General features: G+C 55.6%; 4 protein-coding genes across 4 annotated transcripts, besides 13 other annotated features; 3 read left to right on the forward strand and 1 right to left on the reverse strand.

Annotated features, from left to right (window-relative positions):
* Positions 1-407: 407 nt before the first annotated feature.
* On the reverse strand, positions 408-2,296 carry EKO05_0007859 (uncharacterized protein; the record flags this gene model as incomplete). The annotated part of the gene is made up of 3 exons (XM_038941166.1): positions 408-936; positions 1,006-2,095; positions 2,143-2,296. The coding sequence occupies 3 exons, from the start codon at positions 2,294-2,296 to the stop codon at positions 408-410; spliced, it is 1,773 nt and encodes a 590-aa protein (XP_038797003.1).
* A 903-nt stretch (positions 2,297-3,199) lies between these two features.
* EKO05_0007860 (pheromone alpha factor receptor) lies at positions 3,200-4,413 on the forward strand (the record flags this gene model as incomplete). The annotated part of the gene is made up of 2 exons (XM_038941173.1): positions 3,200-3,959; positions 4,007-4,413. 2 exons carry the CDS (start codon positions 3,200-3,202, stop codon positions 4,411-4,413), a joined length of 1,167 nt encoding a protein of 388 aa, XP_038797002.1.
* Positions 4,414-5,237: 824 nt separating this feature from the next.
* Positions 5,238-6,492, forward strand: EKO05_0007861 (uncharacterized protein; the record flags this gene model as incomplete). The annotated part of the gene is made up of 2 exons (XM_038941102.1): positions 5,238-5,868; positions 5,921-6,492. The coding sequence occupies 2 exons, from the start codon at positions 5,238-5,240 to the stop codon at positions 6,490-6,492; spliced, it is 1,203 nt and encodes a 400-aa protein (XP_038797001.1).
* A 528-nt stretch (positions 6,493-7,020) lies between these two features.
* Positions 7,021-8,056, forward strand: EKO05_0007862 (YmL10; the record flags this gene model as incomplete). The annotated part of the gene is made up of 2 exons (XM_038941134.1): positions 7,021-7,485; positions 7,538-8,056. The coding sequence occupies 2 exons, from the start codon at positions 7,021-7,023 to the stop codon at positions 8,054-8,056; spliced, it is 984 nt and encodes a 327-aa protein (XP_038797000.1).
* Positions 8,057-8,260: 204 nt separating this feature from the next.
* Positions 8,261-8,300: a tandem repeat.
* Positions 8,301-9,223: 923 nt separating this feature from the next.
* Positions 9,224-9,265: a tandem repeat.
* Positions 9,266-10,588: 1,323 nt separating this feature from the next.
* Positions 10,589-10,622: a tandem repeat.
* Positions 10,623-11,604: 982 nt separating this feature from the next.
* Positions 11,605-11,665: a tandem repeat.
* Positions 11,666-11,840: 175 nt separating this feature from the next.
* Positions 11,841-11,872: a tandem repeat.
* Positions 11,873-12,142: 270 nt separating this feature from the next.
* Positions 12,143-12,167: a tandem repeat.
* Positions 12,168-12,211: a tandem repeat.
* Positions 12,212-12,221: a tandem repeat.
* Positions 12,222-12,484: 263 nt separating this feature from the next.
* Positions 12,485-12,525: a tandem repeat.
* A 272-nt stretch (positions 12,526-12,797) lies between these two features.
* Positions 12,798-12,846: a tandem repeat.
* Positions 12,847-13,195: 349 nt separating this feature from the next.
* Positions 13,196-13,257: a tandem repeat.
* Positions 13,258-13,330: 73 nt separating this feature from the next.
* Positions 13,331-13,376: a tandem repeat.
* A 101-nt stretch (positions 13,377-13,477) lies between these two features.
* Positions 13,478-13,526: a tandem repeat.
* The last annotated feature ends 181 nt before the right edge of the window (positions 13,527-13,707 follow it).

Below are 13,707 nucleotides of genomic sequence, written 5' to 3' on the forward strand. Positions count from 1 at the left end.
GTATTATATATCGCCGTATCCAGCTCGCATGGAGCATCATGTCTCCACCTCGCTTTAGTGCTTCTGAGATCCACTACGGAGACGATTATCTGCAGCGTTGGTGATTCGCTCCGTACTCGCTTGTGTGCCCAATCATTACGCATCATTGCTCATTGCGCTATTGGCGGAAAACCTTCGTCACCAGACATATTAGCAGATATCGAAGATCGCCTGCGCTCGACGTGACATAACATTGTGCGACCGCCGGCGCCTGAATATTCGCTACATATGTTGGACGGTATAAATTTCCGAGACTGTGAAGAAGAACCCCTGAGACACCGCCGTTTTGTGCGCTAAAATACTCCACTCGCTATGCTTCGTAAGAGACAGTCATTGCTCTGGGGGGAAGAACAACATCGCAAAGCATCTCAAGTGCTCTTCCTAGGTCCCTTCCTCCTCGAGCCACTGGCAGGCTTCGCTATGATCTTGAATTCGTCGCTGTCAAGGTCGAGAGTGCCGCGCAGAATGCTGTTAGTCAGCAGGTCCTTGTGATAGCACGTCTCGCCGTCTTCGACCATTCTGTCGGCGTCCGGGTCCTCCTCTTCCTTTGCAAGCACAATAATCTTGCCACTCTTGTCAGTTCGCTTTGACACAACCTTTGCACCCACTGTCTGACACACTCGGTCCATCTCGCGAAAGTTGGTGTATGTCTTCCTCAGCGCGGGTGTGAAGTAGATTGTGTAACCCTTGAATGGAGTCTGCGCTACACCCCACACTTTCTCAAGGTCAAACCCCCAATCTTTCTCCTGTTGAGCAACGGAAGGTTTGTACGACGACAGGTCGAGGAACGCTTCAGACTTGGCAGATTCGGATAGCCATCTGTCAGACACGATGGGAATACCAAGCGCAATCGCTTGGATGACTTTCATAGTCTTGGCCAGGCCGACGTCTCGCACGCTGCATTCTGTCAGTACTTAATCAATACGGTAACTGAGTTGCTAGACAAGTAGCTCTAGGCTCACATACCATAACACATTGCATTTGTCCTCGACAGAAGCGACAAGTGTGCCTCCATGTTTTCGCAGGAACTTGATTGTCGGACTCCCATCTTTTAAGGCCGAGTTACTCGTAGCAACCCGAGGTGGCTCACCTTCATACGCCACAGCGGTTGTAGCCGTTGCAGAGCGCTGAGAGCTCATTTCCGACTTGGATGGCGTTGTCTCTGGGAGCTCTAGCACTCGCCTTTTTCCTTTTGTCGAGTAGCTCTTGCAAGAAAGGTCGGCATTAATGTCATTAAACGGACTGTTTTGCACGATGTCACCTTCGACTTCCTTATTGGGCACCGCCCTTCTCGCTCGCTTGGCCGACCGACCTTCCGCAGACAGGTGAGGCTCTGGTGAACTAACAGGACTCGCGCGTTTCTTCGACTGCCGACCGCCGACTCTGACCTCAGGAGAGCCCTGTGGTCGCTTTCGATCTGTAATGGATTCGACGTCGAAAGACTCCTGCACAGTGCTTTTTGGTGACTGGCCGGTTCGAGCTGTGGAGAAGGTCTCAGCGAGAGCAATCGCTGCAGGTGGTGGTGACATAGACTTTACAAGTCCACCTTCGGTCTCGGGGGCAGGGTCGTACTCGTTCACTCCTAACATACGATCGGTTGTCGGAGTTTCCTGTACGAGAAGGGAGCGCTGTTCAGGAAGCCGCGGCGTGGCAGAAGGTTGCGACTTGGTTGGCTGGGTCACAGGCTGCGTAACAGGAACCTCGGTGATTGTATCATCCAGAGTTGCTTCATCCTCCGTCTCGTCTCCAGGAGTATCAGCTACTGCATCCTTGGACTCAAAGGGTTCGACGTCGTCAAGTCCGGCAGCTGATGAGTTTACTTGCACTTCTGGCGCACGGTACATACATGCCACACTGTCGGTAACATTCGGTGAAGTGATGACATCCCCGTTCCTCAAAATGATAATCTCAGATCGGCCATCAGAAAGGGGCTCAAGCTGATACTTGACATCTCGCGGATCTGCAACCACCGAAGAGTGCAAGTCGGTTTGTGAGTGGCCAGGGAAGACAAGTAGCGTATCAACAGCTTGCAGCTTGGCGCCACCAGGTTCAATTGCTGCCCAGGTTAGTATGAGATGCAGGACTCTGCAGGGATACGCGTACTGATGCGTCCGAGCTTGCTATCGTTCGGGAGAAGGCAACGGTCTGTCACCAACGTGAGTTTGCCGTGCCTTTGGACGAGATACGTCGCGTGTCCAATTGCCAAAGAAATTCTGCATACACATGCACCTCCCACTCGGCGCTGTTCCAGGTCCATGTCGAAGCTTTGGATTTCCAGACGCGTCGTGGCGGAAAGTGGTAGGCAACGAGTGCTATTGCGCTAACCACATTGGGTTGAACGCGGCTTCCTCGTGTCACAACACTGCACGTCCGCCTCATCCATTGACGCACTCCTATTGATCAGGTGACCTCGAATGCGTGCCTCTTTTTGGTCTTTCGCAGCCTTAGGCGAAGGTCTCACTAAGTTGGCCCTCACGCCTCGACGGACAATAGTAAGCTCCACCGCGCTATCTCGCAACCACAAATTCGAAACCGGAATGACCACATCTACCAAGCTCTGACAATATTCCGATTGCTTCCGTGAGTTCTCGCGAGACACAATACATGAGTTTCCCATAGGATTGGATCTGCTTTGCCTCACGGTGTTTGCGGTGAGCTGAGCGTCCCGTACTATGAGGTGAAGATGATCGAGGAACAATAGTTAGGTCCGGATCTGTCTGAGGTAACTGTGCTCACGACGAAAATGTCTCGCTGAGCACACGGTATAGGCAGCTCATCACAGTCGCGAAGCAGCATCTATGGTTTGCTATTGTCGCCATCACTTTTTTTACTGCTCGCCGACAATGCTTAGCTGAAAATCTAACGTTAGTCCTTGGAGCATCTAAAGATATTGTGTTCTACTAGTGACTGATTACCGCTTCCCGAAAAGCTCTGTTAATTGACTTGCGCAGTCTCTCTTCCATCTACTGCTGTTATATTCTCTTCTTCCAAATCCAAACACCGGTCTGCGCTCTTCCACCAGTCACCCTTGCGGCAGTTTGAAGCGCGTCTCTTTGTTCCAACACAAACTATCCCTGTCTCAACAAAAAGCATCTGCTCCAACACTTCGTTCCAGTCCCAATCAACGGCGACATTACACACGCAAACCACCACGTCAAGCATGGAGGACGCAGTACAGTCGATGGCGGTCGACCCCGCGAAGCAGCCAGTCACACTCCGCTACCCAGATGGCTCGACCTTCGAAGTTGATATGGAGCTGATCAACAGGTATCGACTTTACAGCGCCCGGCTGGCCATCAGCTACGGCACTCAGCTTGGGTCAACTGTTCTTCTTCTGGTAGTTCTTCTCCTTCTGACCAGACCTGAGAAGAGAAAGTCTTCTATCTTCATCCTCAACGCCCTTTGCCTCACTGGCAACAGTGTTCGATGCATCTTAACTTGTTGTTTCGTTACTGGCAACCTGTTGCATCCGTACACCCAGCTTTCAGGAGACCCCAGCCTAACCACTGCTTCGGATCTCGCTGTCTCGATCACCAGCACTACCCTGAGCTTCATTGTCACGGCCCTCGTTATGGCCTCGCTCAGCTTACAGGTTTGGGTAGTTTGCGTCACAACGGGAAAGCTCCATCGCATCCTGATCATGGGTACCACGACCACGGTGGCCTTGATTTCTGTTGGCTACAAGTTCGCCTTCATGATCACATCCAACCGAGCAACGATGAGTCTTATGTCCCTCACACCTGATGATAGGATTGGCTCTGGATCTTACATCACGCAAGCCATAGCTATCTTGCTCTACAGCTGCGTTTTCATTTGGAAACTGGGCTATGCCATCGCGCAGCGACGCCGTCTCAAGATGCTACAATTCGGACCGATGCAGATTGTCTTTATCATGGGCTGCCAGACAATGGTCATTCCGGGTATGTCTTCCCGTCCATACAGCATCGAACTCACTAACGTTTGCTAGGCATATTCTCGACCCTCCAGTTCCACCGTCTTGTTCTCGAAGCAGTCCCCGAGATCGGCACAATGGTGCTTACCGTCGTCTGCATCTTCTTGCCTTTGTCAGCCATCTGGGCAGGTGTTGCCAACGACTCCGCTCTTGCCTATCGGGGACGGAATGGGCATCAACACTTGATGAATAGCCAATCCGGTCGAGGCTCATCAACCCTAGCAACCAGCGACAGCACGACAGCCTTCGAGAAGAGCCGACAAATGAGCTGCTCCGCTTGCACCCACCCGAAAAAGCGTGAGGAATTTGATACGCCTGAGCCGAGCCCTACTGGGAAGAGGAGTGCCGCTGGGGACAATGGTATCCATGTCGGTCGCGAGTTCACTGTTCGCCACGAAGATATCGCTTTGGAGCATTTCTGAAACGATGTGCCACTTGCATCTTGGCCGGTAGCGACTTCAAGGCTTGTCTACTCTACAGCATTACTAGCAAACTTTTCTTCACGGCTCTCAGGGGGCTACATCTTGTAATCACCCTTCCATTTTCATGTACTGCAGGAAATAGTGGAGGAGCCAGTGAACAGGGGGCGCGAGGGTTGTTCAGGACATATATTACGTTTTTTCCCTTGGCACTTTTATACCAATATGAAATCAACGAGCGTGCGCAACAAGCATTTACTCCCATCTCACATTTCATGATCTCACGGCTGGGTAAGCTTTGGCGTTACTTACGGCTTGGTAGCATGCTACGGCGAGCCTATGATTGAGGCTGCCACCACGGTGCTCAACATTATCGCATATATCGACCTCTAGCTCTCTCTGCACTCGTCGTAATCATGCCCTGCTACCAAACACGAATTTTTTTGTGAAACAGAAGCGAATACATCCCGAGCATGAGGCGACAACGTCATCTGCGGGGAATGCGGGGCTCGCAGCCTCCTAACCTCTCACTCGACGCGCAGCCGCAAAGCATGGCGCGACCACCACAACTGCCGATATGACTACGACTTTCGTCAGCAATCAAAGACAGGCGGCTCGGGCCGATAGTCGCGATGTCCGGCAAGCTTGCAGTTGAGCGTTTAGGCCCATCGCCTACAAAGAGCTAGATGTGGGGATACGTGTGGAACAAGCTCCTCCTGAACCGACAGCTTAGTCTTGACGACTCCTGTTTTCTACGATAGACCCAACCAGAATTTCACTCACGGCAGCCTCCGGTCATACGAATTGATCCAGCTTCTGCATCCGCCATGTCTTTTTCCCTCCACCGCAGCCCACCCTTCCGCGCCGAACATCTCGGCTCCCTTAAACGCCCGCAAGCCCTCCTCGACGCACGCTACAAGGACCACAAGTCGTCTGCAGAGCTCGAGCCTCTTGAAGACCAAGCCATCAAAGACATTGTCAAGACACAGCTCGATCTCGGTTTCTGCGGCATAAGCGATGGCGAGTACCGTCGACACATGTTCTGGGGCACCTTCTGGCCGTCCCTGGAAGGCATGGAGGAGATCCAGAACCCGCCTCTCGACACTTTCCGCATGTACGTCCCGGATCTCGCTGCGTTCTTGGAGAGCGGGCATCAGCCGGGCGAGAGCGTGTACTGTGTGGGCAAGATTAAACATACGGGTGAGAGTACCTATGTAAGCCAGATAGAGTATCTGAAGACTCTGCTACCACAGGAGAGGTGGGGTGATATCAAGTTGACGCTTGCCGCGCCAAATTGGTATCACCTGAGGTATGTCGACGGTAAGGCGTTTCCGAAGGACGTGTACGCCAATGACAAGGAATACTTCGCCGATATTGCGAAGGCGTACCAAGTCGAACTGGACATACTCTACAAGGCGGGTCTGAGAAACGTACAATTCGACGACCCAAACCTCGCATGTGCGCTTGCCCCTTCGCAACTTATCAAACGCTATAGCTTACCTTGAGCCAGACTTCTGCTCCGAAAAGATGCTATCCGGCTGGAAAGAAGACAAGAACAACACCATTTCCGCCGACGAATTATTCGACCTGTACATCCAGCTGTACAACGACTGCTTATCACAAATCCCCTCCGACATGCACGTCGGCGTGCACCTCTGTCGCGGCAACTTCGTCAACTCGCGCCACTTCTCTGAAGGCGGCTACGACCGCATCGCAACGAAGCTCTTCCAACACCTGAACGTGCACACCTACTATCTTGAATACGACACGCCGCGTGCAGGGGGCTTTGAGCCGTTGGCGCACCTCCCCAAGAACAAGAATGTCATCCTTGGTGTGGTGACGAGCAAGTTTCCCAAGCTGGAAGACAAAGAGGAGTTGAAAAGCAGGATCTACCAGGCTGCGGAGGTCATGGCGCAAGGGCAGGGTGAGACTAGGGAAGAGGCGTTGAGGAGGTGTGGCGTTAGTCCGCAGTGTGGGTTTGCGAGTCATGCCGAGGGCAACCTGATTGATATTGAGGGCATGAAGAAGAAGTTGAGGCTGGTAAGGGAGGTTGCCGACGAGGTGTGGCCGGGTGAGGCGTAGAGTGAGACTAGGTGTGGCACTTGGGTCGCCTCGCAAATCACAGTGTTATGTGCTCGAACGACAGTGATCGTTGGTGATGGAACGATGTTGGCATTGTCCGCTATCAAAGCGAAAGTATTCACTTTGCTCAAATTGAAGTCAACTTAGAGATGCCAGTATCCAAAATTTCCTTTGCTATGAATCGGGCAGGAGGGAGAGCGCGTGGAAGTCAGGAGCGCCTGGGTCTATGCAACGATAATGACGTGATTTAGTGAAGGCTGAAAGGAGAAGAACAGTAGATTTGGGGAGTGAGAAATTTCTTGGTCTGCCCGATCAGTTTTGTAGCATAGTAGCTATGCTATGAGGCCGGCACTACATTACATTTGACTGTCGAGACCTCATCTGTGCATACAGGAGTGACCGGTCATTATATGTCTGTGTGTGACCGTGGAGACATCATGCTTAGTCAGGGCTTAGTCATATAATTTCTTCATCGCCGCGACATCTCTCCGCATCAGCGCCAGCAACGCTCGCCGCCCCAACGCCGCCATGCCGCCCCGATTGCAGATTCTGCGGCTCGCCCGCCCGGTCCTCTCGACACCGCAACGGACAACGGTGCCGTTCGCCATCCTCGCCCAGCAACGATGCGCCTCGATCCTCTCGTCGCTCTCGGACAACAAAGGCGCCTACAACAAGCGGATCAAGCGTGGTCGCGGTCCGGCCTCGGGCAAGGGAAAGACGGCTGGACGTGGTCAGAAGGGTCAGCACGCGCACGGAAAGGTGCCGGCGGGCTTCGAGGGAGGTCAGACGCCGCAATGGATCACGAACCCTGAGCGCGGCCGGGGGAAGTACAATCCGTTCAAGGTGGAGATGAGCCCAATCAACCTGGACCGCATACAGAGCTGGATCGACCAGGGGAGACTCGACCCAAGCAAGCCGATCACAATGAAGGAGCTGGCCAAGAGCAGGTGTCTGCACGGCGTCAAGAGGCACGGCGTCAAGCTGCTGGCGAAGGTATGGCCCCGTGATTCTTCATGGAGCGAGCACGACGCTGACTAGGACGCAGAACCCAGAGCAGCTCACGACCCCCATCAACATCATCGTCTCGCGCGCCTCCGCCGAAGCCATCGCCCGCATCGAAGCCCTCGGCGGCAGCGTCACCACACGCTTCTACAGCCCAACCTCGATCAAACGCGTTCTGCGCGGCGACTCGCACCCCACCATCTCGCTGTCCGCCTCGCCCTCGCTCATCTCGCTCTCAGCTTCGCACACGCCCTCGCTGATCCCCTCGCCCATCCTCTCCGCGCTCGCCGCCTCGACCGCCGACGCGGAGAAGAAGGAAGCCCTGGGCGCGGTGATGCGGCAGGTGGGGCAACAGTACCGCTACAGGCTGCCCGATGCAACGGGCCGCAAGGACATTGAATACTACCGCGATCCGGCGCACAGGGGCTATCTGGCCTACACGCTCAAGGAGAACGAGAGCCCCAGTTTGTTCTTCAAGCCCCCGCGCGAGGCAAAGGACAAGAAGAAGCAGAGCGCCAAGCGCGACGCCGCCAAGGCGTCTGCCGAGAACAGGCTGTTCTAAGCTGCTGCGCCTGGCGATATCGTGGAGGCGAGGCGAGCAGCGGGAGGGCATGTTGGGTTGGAGACGAACACATCTGTATCATACTTTGTTGTTGTTGTACACTTTGCAAGACGGACCGAGCTGTAGGATTCGCAAGCAAGCATTCGCACGGCATGGAAGAGAAGCGCTGCTGCTGCATTCCGTACACTGTCACCTATGCACTTGAATCAAACAATCAATCGATCAATCGATCAATCGTTCAGTCTAGCGGTTCATGTTCAAGTACAGAGCAACGCTATTCGCTTGACCAAACGCCGTTATCATGATACGAACAAGGCAGGTACGGCCGCAACTTCACAGAGCGGCACAGCGCCGCATCGCGTCTGCAACGTTCCAGGCGTCCTGCCTCTCTCACGGCTGTCACATGATTCGATGGGCAACAGCGCCGCGCGTACCCCGTTGGAAGATGCAGCCTGGCTGGGTCCAGACAGCCCAACCTCGCTGTCTGCGCCACTTGGACGGGGAGTGAAAGTGATAGCGGAGTAATGCAACGAGATGCTCATGTTGGGTGGGCTGCGTGTGACCTGGAGAGCCTAGGGTCTGGGAGGGGTTGGAAAGGGGACGGGTTCGTCGGGTGTTGGGAGTGGGCACGCGGTTGGTGCAGACATGGTGTGTTCTTCGCTGCACGTAGTGTCGACTTGTCGATGCACAATCGGTAATAGCCCGTGAGCGAAGGTGCATCCGTGGCGGTCCTAGTTGCATAGGTAGCACGTGAGTGGAGATTGGAGCGAGCCGTGCCTTGGAATTCTCTGTTGCCAAAAGGGTTCTAGGCTTGGCGGTCGAAGAGAGTGTGAGATCCGAGTGATGGTTGCGCTTTGTTGATTTGATAGCCACATCAGGAGTCAAGAGTAGCCGGGTGCGGCTGCGTAGCGTGGTTCCCCAACGAGCGCGCAGGCAGCACATCTCTACCATCCCTGGATGTGACTCAGGATGTCTTTGCAGTTGACGAAGCGTATCGCAGAGGCGGGGACGAGCCAGACAGTACCTACGGTTCGAGAACATGGTTTACATGTTGGCGTTCATCGCCAAAGTTGAATGGTTGGTGCTTTGATGACCGATGACGGAAGGAAGGCGCTTGTCGGCGAACACCCGGAAAGAGCAACTTGCAGGCCGCTCTGAGTGTCTTTTTTGATGGTTGATGGTTGATGGTTGATTGTTAATTGCTGAAGGAGGCTCGACGAATCAAGAGTCAGCGGCAATGGGTCTGATGTTTGCTCCAAAGTGTGGCGCTGAATGCATCTCTCTGCAAGATGCTCAATGCTAGGTACCCACTCTTGGAACAGGCACCCGGATCCCTCTTGCTCTGGGGTCAGGCGTACGCCATCCAAGCGGTGAGTACTGCAATACTGCCGCGCTGCGTTTCAGCGTCAATGCAGTCCACAAAGCTACCAGGTCTGCCTCTGCCGGGACGGCGTCGTGATGCCGTGATTCGGTCAGATGCAAAAGTTTGTCCAAGTGGCTGCATCCGTAAGGATCATGACACAGTGGCGGTACAGGAAGAGGGCAGGGTACCTTGGGGCACAGCAACATTCCTTAAGACCGGTGATGGTGTGCCTTGGACGGGCTCGGAGCTTCTGGATGAAGACATGGAGTGGTGAGCGTGGGGCTCAGGAAAGTCTATTGGCCGATAGTCGACCTCGTTTTACCTGCTTTTTCTAGCCCCAGCGGGGCGCGAGGCATGGAAAAGTGAGAGGAACTTGAAAAAAAAAAAGACGTTGTGTAAAGAAGCTAAACTTAAAGCCGGTGGTTGTGGTTTCGCGAGGAGAATGTCTGTGCTACTCCGAGCTACAGCCTCCGCTTTTGAGCATCCTCTCGTGCATGTGGTACAGTCACCCGTTTGCGAAAAGTCGGCAAGTCTGTAATGCCGCTTGGTCTGGAGCGGGACACCACTTGATGGTCGTGTTCCGGGTGACGAGCTGAAGCGTATCGCAAGCGTACACGACGCCGTAACGAGGTCGTAATCGGTAATAACGCTCAAGCTGGCCGATCGACATAAGAGGCAAAATAGGTCCCAAAGGCATGATTCCACAGCCATTCGGGCCTGAGCCACTGGCGCGCTACAGGTCCATAATGCAACGAGGTCGCCTGCTGCACACGAGTAGGTTGCGCTAGACCAGAAGCCATAATTTTCCTCGGCAAAGACGCCTATTACAGGCATGAGACCGCATCGATCCGGGTAGACCGTGATGAGATGGACGCGTCGAAGCGCGGTACGTCTCAGCGCGCCATCAAGGAGCTAATCATGGTCCCAAACACGGCATAGATTGGTCACACACCCAACGCTCTCTCCAGGACTGGGCAACGACTCGTACAAAGTAAAGTGAAGAGTTGCCGAGAGTCATCCGTCTCACGCCCCCCCACTATCCTTGAAGAAAACTACTTTCGCGTATTTGCATCCGAGCCAAAATCGTCATCTCCACATATCGTTCGGAGTTTGCGGGATCGCTCTTGCATTCTTCGTTGCATGCGGCAGGAGCGAGTGTGTCAAAAGGGGTGGACGAGTGGACGAGTGGACGAGTGGACGAGTACGAGGCTAGCTCTTTGATGAGGCCATGCTCGCAGCCAATGCTGATGAGGTCGTATCAGCATCTACTGTGTAAGTCGTGCAGGTGTGCAGGAGTTTGATTACATGGAGCTGAGGTTTCCATTCCAAGCCAAACATGCACAGATAGCTGAGCATGCCATCAGCCTGATGGGGTCAGCCCCTTCATGGAGGTGAGAGGTAGCTAGCCGTTCAGGGAAGGTACCCTGCCGGTCCTCTCACGACGAAATCAGGCAATCAGGCTTGCTTACGTGTGCGCCGAGGGCGAGCGTAGCATCCATCCATCCCTGTCCGTGTTAGGAGGTTGGCAAGACGTCTCGCCTTTTGCTCCGCCATGCCAACGACGACTAAGCTGTCGTCAGGCAGGATCACCGGCGGCAGCAGACACGGATGGACCATTCTCTGTTTCCAGGATGTTGCGTGTCCCTTGCGTCGCGCCTCGGACTGTAACCCCGCCGTGGTTGCCCATTTAGCGCTGCTGGCCTCACCAGCGGGCGCTGTCCATCCATAGCCATGGCCATGCTGTTTGCCGGCCAAGCAACGCGCGTTGCTGAAAGGCAGTGACGCTTCACCATGTTGCAGCTTGTGGCTAGCGCGTAGATCAAGTCGCGAACCGCGGATGCCTGCGTTCGATTTGCTCTTCACAACACGACACGGAATTGATCGCGTTTGCAAATAAAAATAAAAATTGGTGGTCAACCAGGACCGGCGTGGGGATAGTGGAAGCAGCTTGCCGCCCACCCTGGGTCCGTCGCCTAGGCAGAAGGCCCGGAAGTGAGGGTAGCAGAGTGCCGGCGCAGGTCAAGCAATACACACGACACACGACACACGACACGGTACCGTCGATACGTGTTTCGCCAGAGGCGTCGAGAAGGCGGTGCTGCGGAGCAGATTGCCTCAACATGGAACCACATAATCTGGGCCTGTTGAAGAATGTCTCTACTCCTAGCGTCGGGACACAAGCAAAGGGTATGGGTATGGGTAAGGGTATGGGTAAGGGTATGGGTATGGGTATGGGTATGGGTATGAATCGGCAGACGTGTGATTCGGCACAGGGCGTGGGCCCACGGGTGTTGGGGAACACAAGGGCGCTGATTGGTGCTCACACGACGCAGAATAATTTGCAACAATAGAATTGCAAGATCAACTCATCAGCACTTACTTGGCCCAAACCCTCAGCCGCCTGCAAAGCTCCGCATTATTGGACTGGGCCGGGGACCGGGTCGGGGCCAGGGCGTGGTTAGGGTAAAGTAAGACGGCCACGATGCTAGGGTAAGCAAGCAAGCTAAAGCCCATGGTGGTCTGGCGGTCGATGATGGTGTTGCCGCGTCTGATGCCGATGACGGCAGCAGCGCAGATGGAGCGAGTGGGTGTGGACATGAGGGCGTCGAGTTGCAAACGGCAGTGAACAGCGTGCAGTGGTGCAGAGGTCAAACACGGCAGGAGGAGAGGAGAGGTGTCTGAGCACCATGGCTGTACGCAGCACCCATCTTTTGCGGTGTCTGAGAAGCAGAAGCAGAGGTAGCAGTACAGGCAGGAGGCAGGCAGAGGCAGGCAGAGGCAGGCAGAAGCAGAGGCAGAAGCGTGGAAGGGAGCCGTCCACAAGTCCACGGCTGGCTGCACGACGCTGTCCCAGGAGGGGTCAGCCGCAAGAGGTCAGCCGCATACGGGTGATTGGCAAAGTTAATAGACGAGTGGACGTGGCTAGATTGGGCGGGGAGGTGTGCTCATCATCTCTTCTCATCTCGTCTCGTGCGAGGGCGGCTTGGCTGGTGCAGCTGCCCGTGATGAAAGCGTACGTGGTAAGGCATTTCACCGAGAGCAACTGGGGGGGGGGGGACAGACAGGGCGTGCAGGCGTGCAGGCGTGCAGGCGTGGAGGCGTGCAGAGAGTTGACGAGGCCCGCCAGCGCTATCGTTTCTGGCGGGAGCATGGTGGTGTCCCATGGGCGGTGGTAGCAGCAGGCAGACGACGGACGGTCGACGGCTGTGAGGAGTCGCTTTCGTATGCAGTGTGGGCCCGGAGACGCTGGCTGCCATGGCAGTGGTGGTGTCGACACTCACGGGGTCCGTAGGCTTAGGCTGGAGGGCCCCTCGTCGACGCGCACGACGGCACCGGCTGCTGGAGACACGGGGCGGCGGCCAATGAGCGAGCGTGGTGGGCTGCTGCGCTGCTGAGGCTGGGCGCCGGTTGCGGCGGCGCAGCGCTGGCCAGTCCTGCGCGCGTCTGTCGCTCCTGTTTGCTCCTTGGACGAGCACGACGAAGTGAGGTGACGTTCCGGGCATAGCACCGCTGGCCACCGCACTCACTGGATGGCTTTGCTTTGGCAAGCCTTGCCGACCTGCCGACCTGCAGGACGGACTTGCAGGACTTGCAGCTCTTGCAGCTCTTGCAGCTCTTGCAGCTGACGATGCTGGGCCGTCGTGATCCATGGCCCGCGCAAGCATCGAGCCGTCCTCAATCTGACCTGCGCGCTAGCAGAGAGCACACAGACTGCGTGCCGTGCAAGCGTGGCAGTGGTTGCTTGCTGGTGGTGACGATCCACGATCCACGATGTCTGACGCTTGACGCTTGACGCTTAACGCTTGACGCTTGACGCTCGACGCTCGACGCTCGACGCACAACCCTCGACTGTGCACTGGCCTGGTTTGCTTCATCCAAACCTCGCAACACGGGCCTGTGGCGCGCCTCGCCAGCAAGCAGCAGCAGCAGCAGCAGCAGCAGAAGCAGCAGAAGCAGTCGCAGCCGGGGCGCCGTCCTGCATCCATGTGCACCGCCGCACCGATGCACTGCGCAGGGCAGTCTGAGCGCTGCTTGCAACACCCACCGCCGGGCTTGTTTGGCCTATCTGGCCTGTCTGGCCTGTCTGGCCTGTCTGGCCTGTCTGGCTCGCCTCGCTCGTCTGGCTCGTCCGGGTGTCTGACTGCGCGCAACCAGGCGAGGAGCCCAGTCACGACGCCGAGCGCGCAGGCATCGCTGGTGCACGGATGCACCGACCCGCCAATGCACCTCCATGAGGCTTTGTCCCATAATGAACCCGGTGCCCTTGGCGTTGCCTTCGTTTGTGTGC

Source organism: Ascochyta rabiei, chromosome 13 (genome assembly GCF_004011695.2).
Source record: "Ascochyta rabiei chromosome 13, complete sequence".
NCBI lineage: Eukaryota > Fungi > Ascomycota > Dothideomycetes > Pleosporales > Didymellaceae > Ascochyta > Ascochyta rabiei.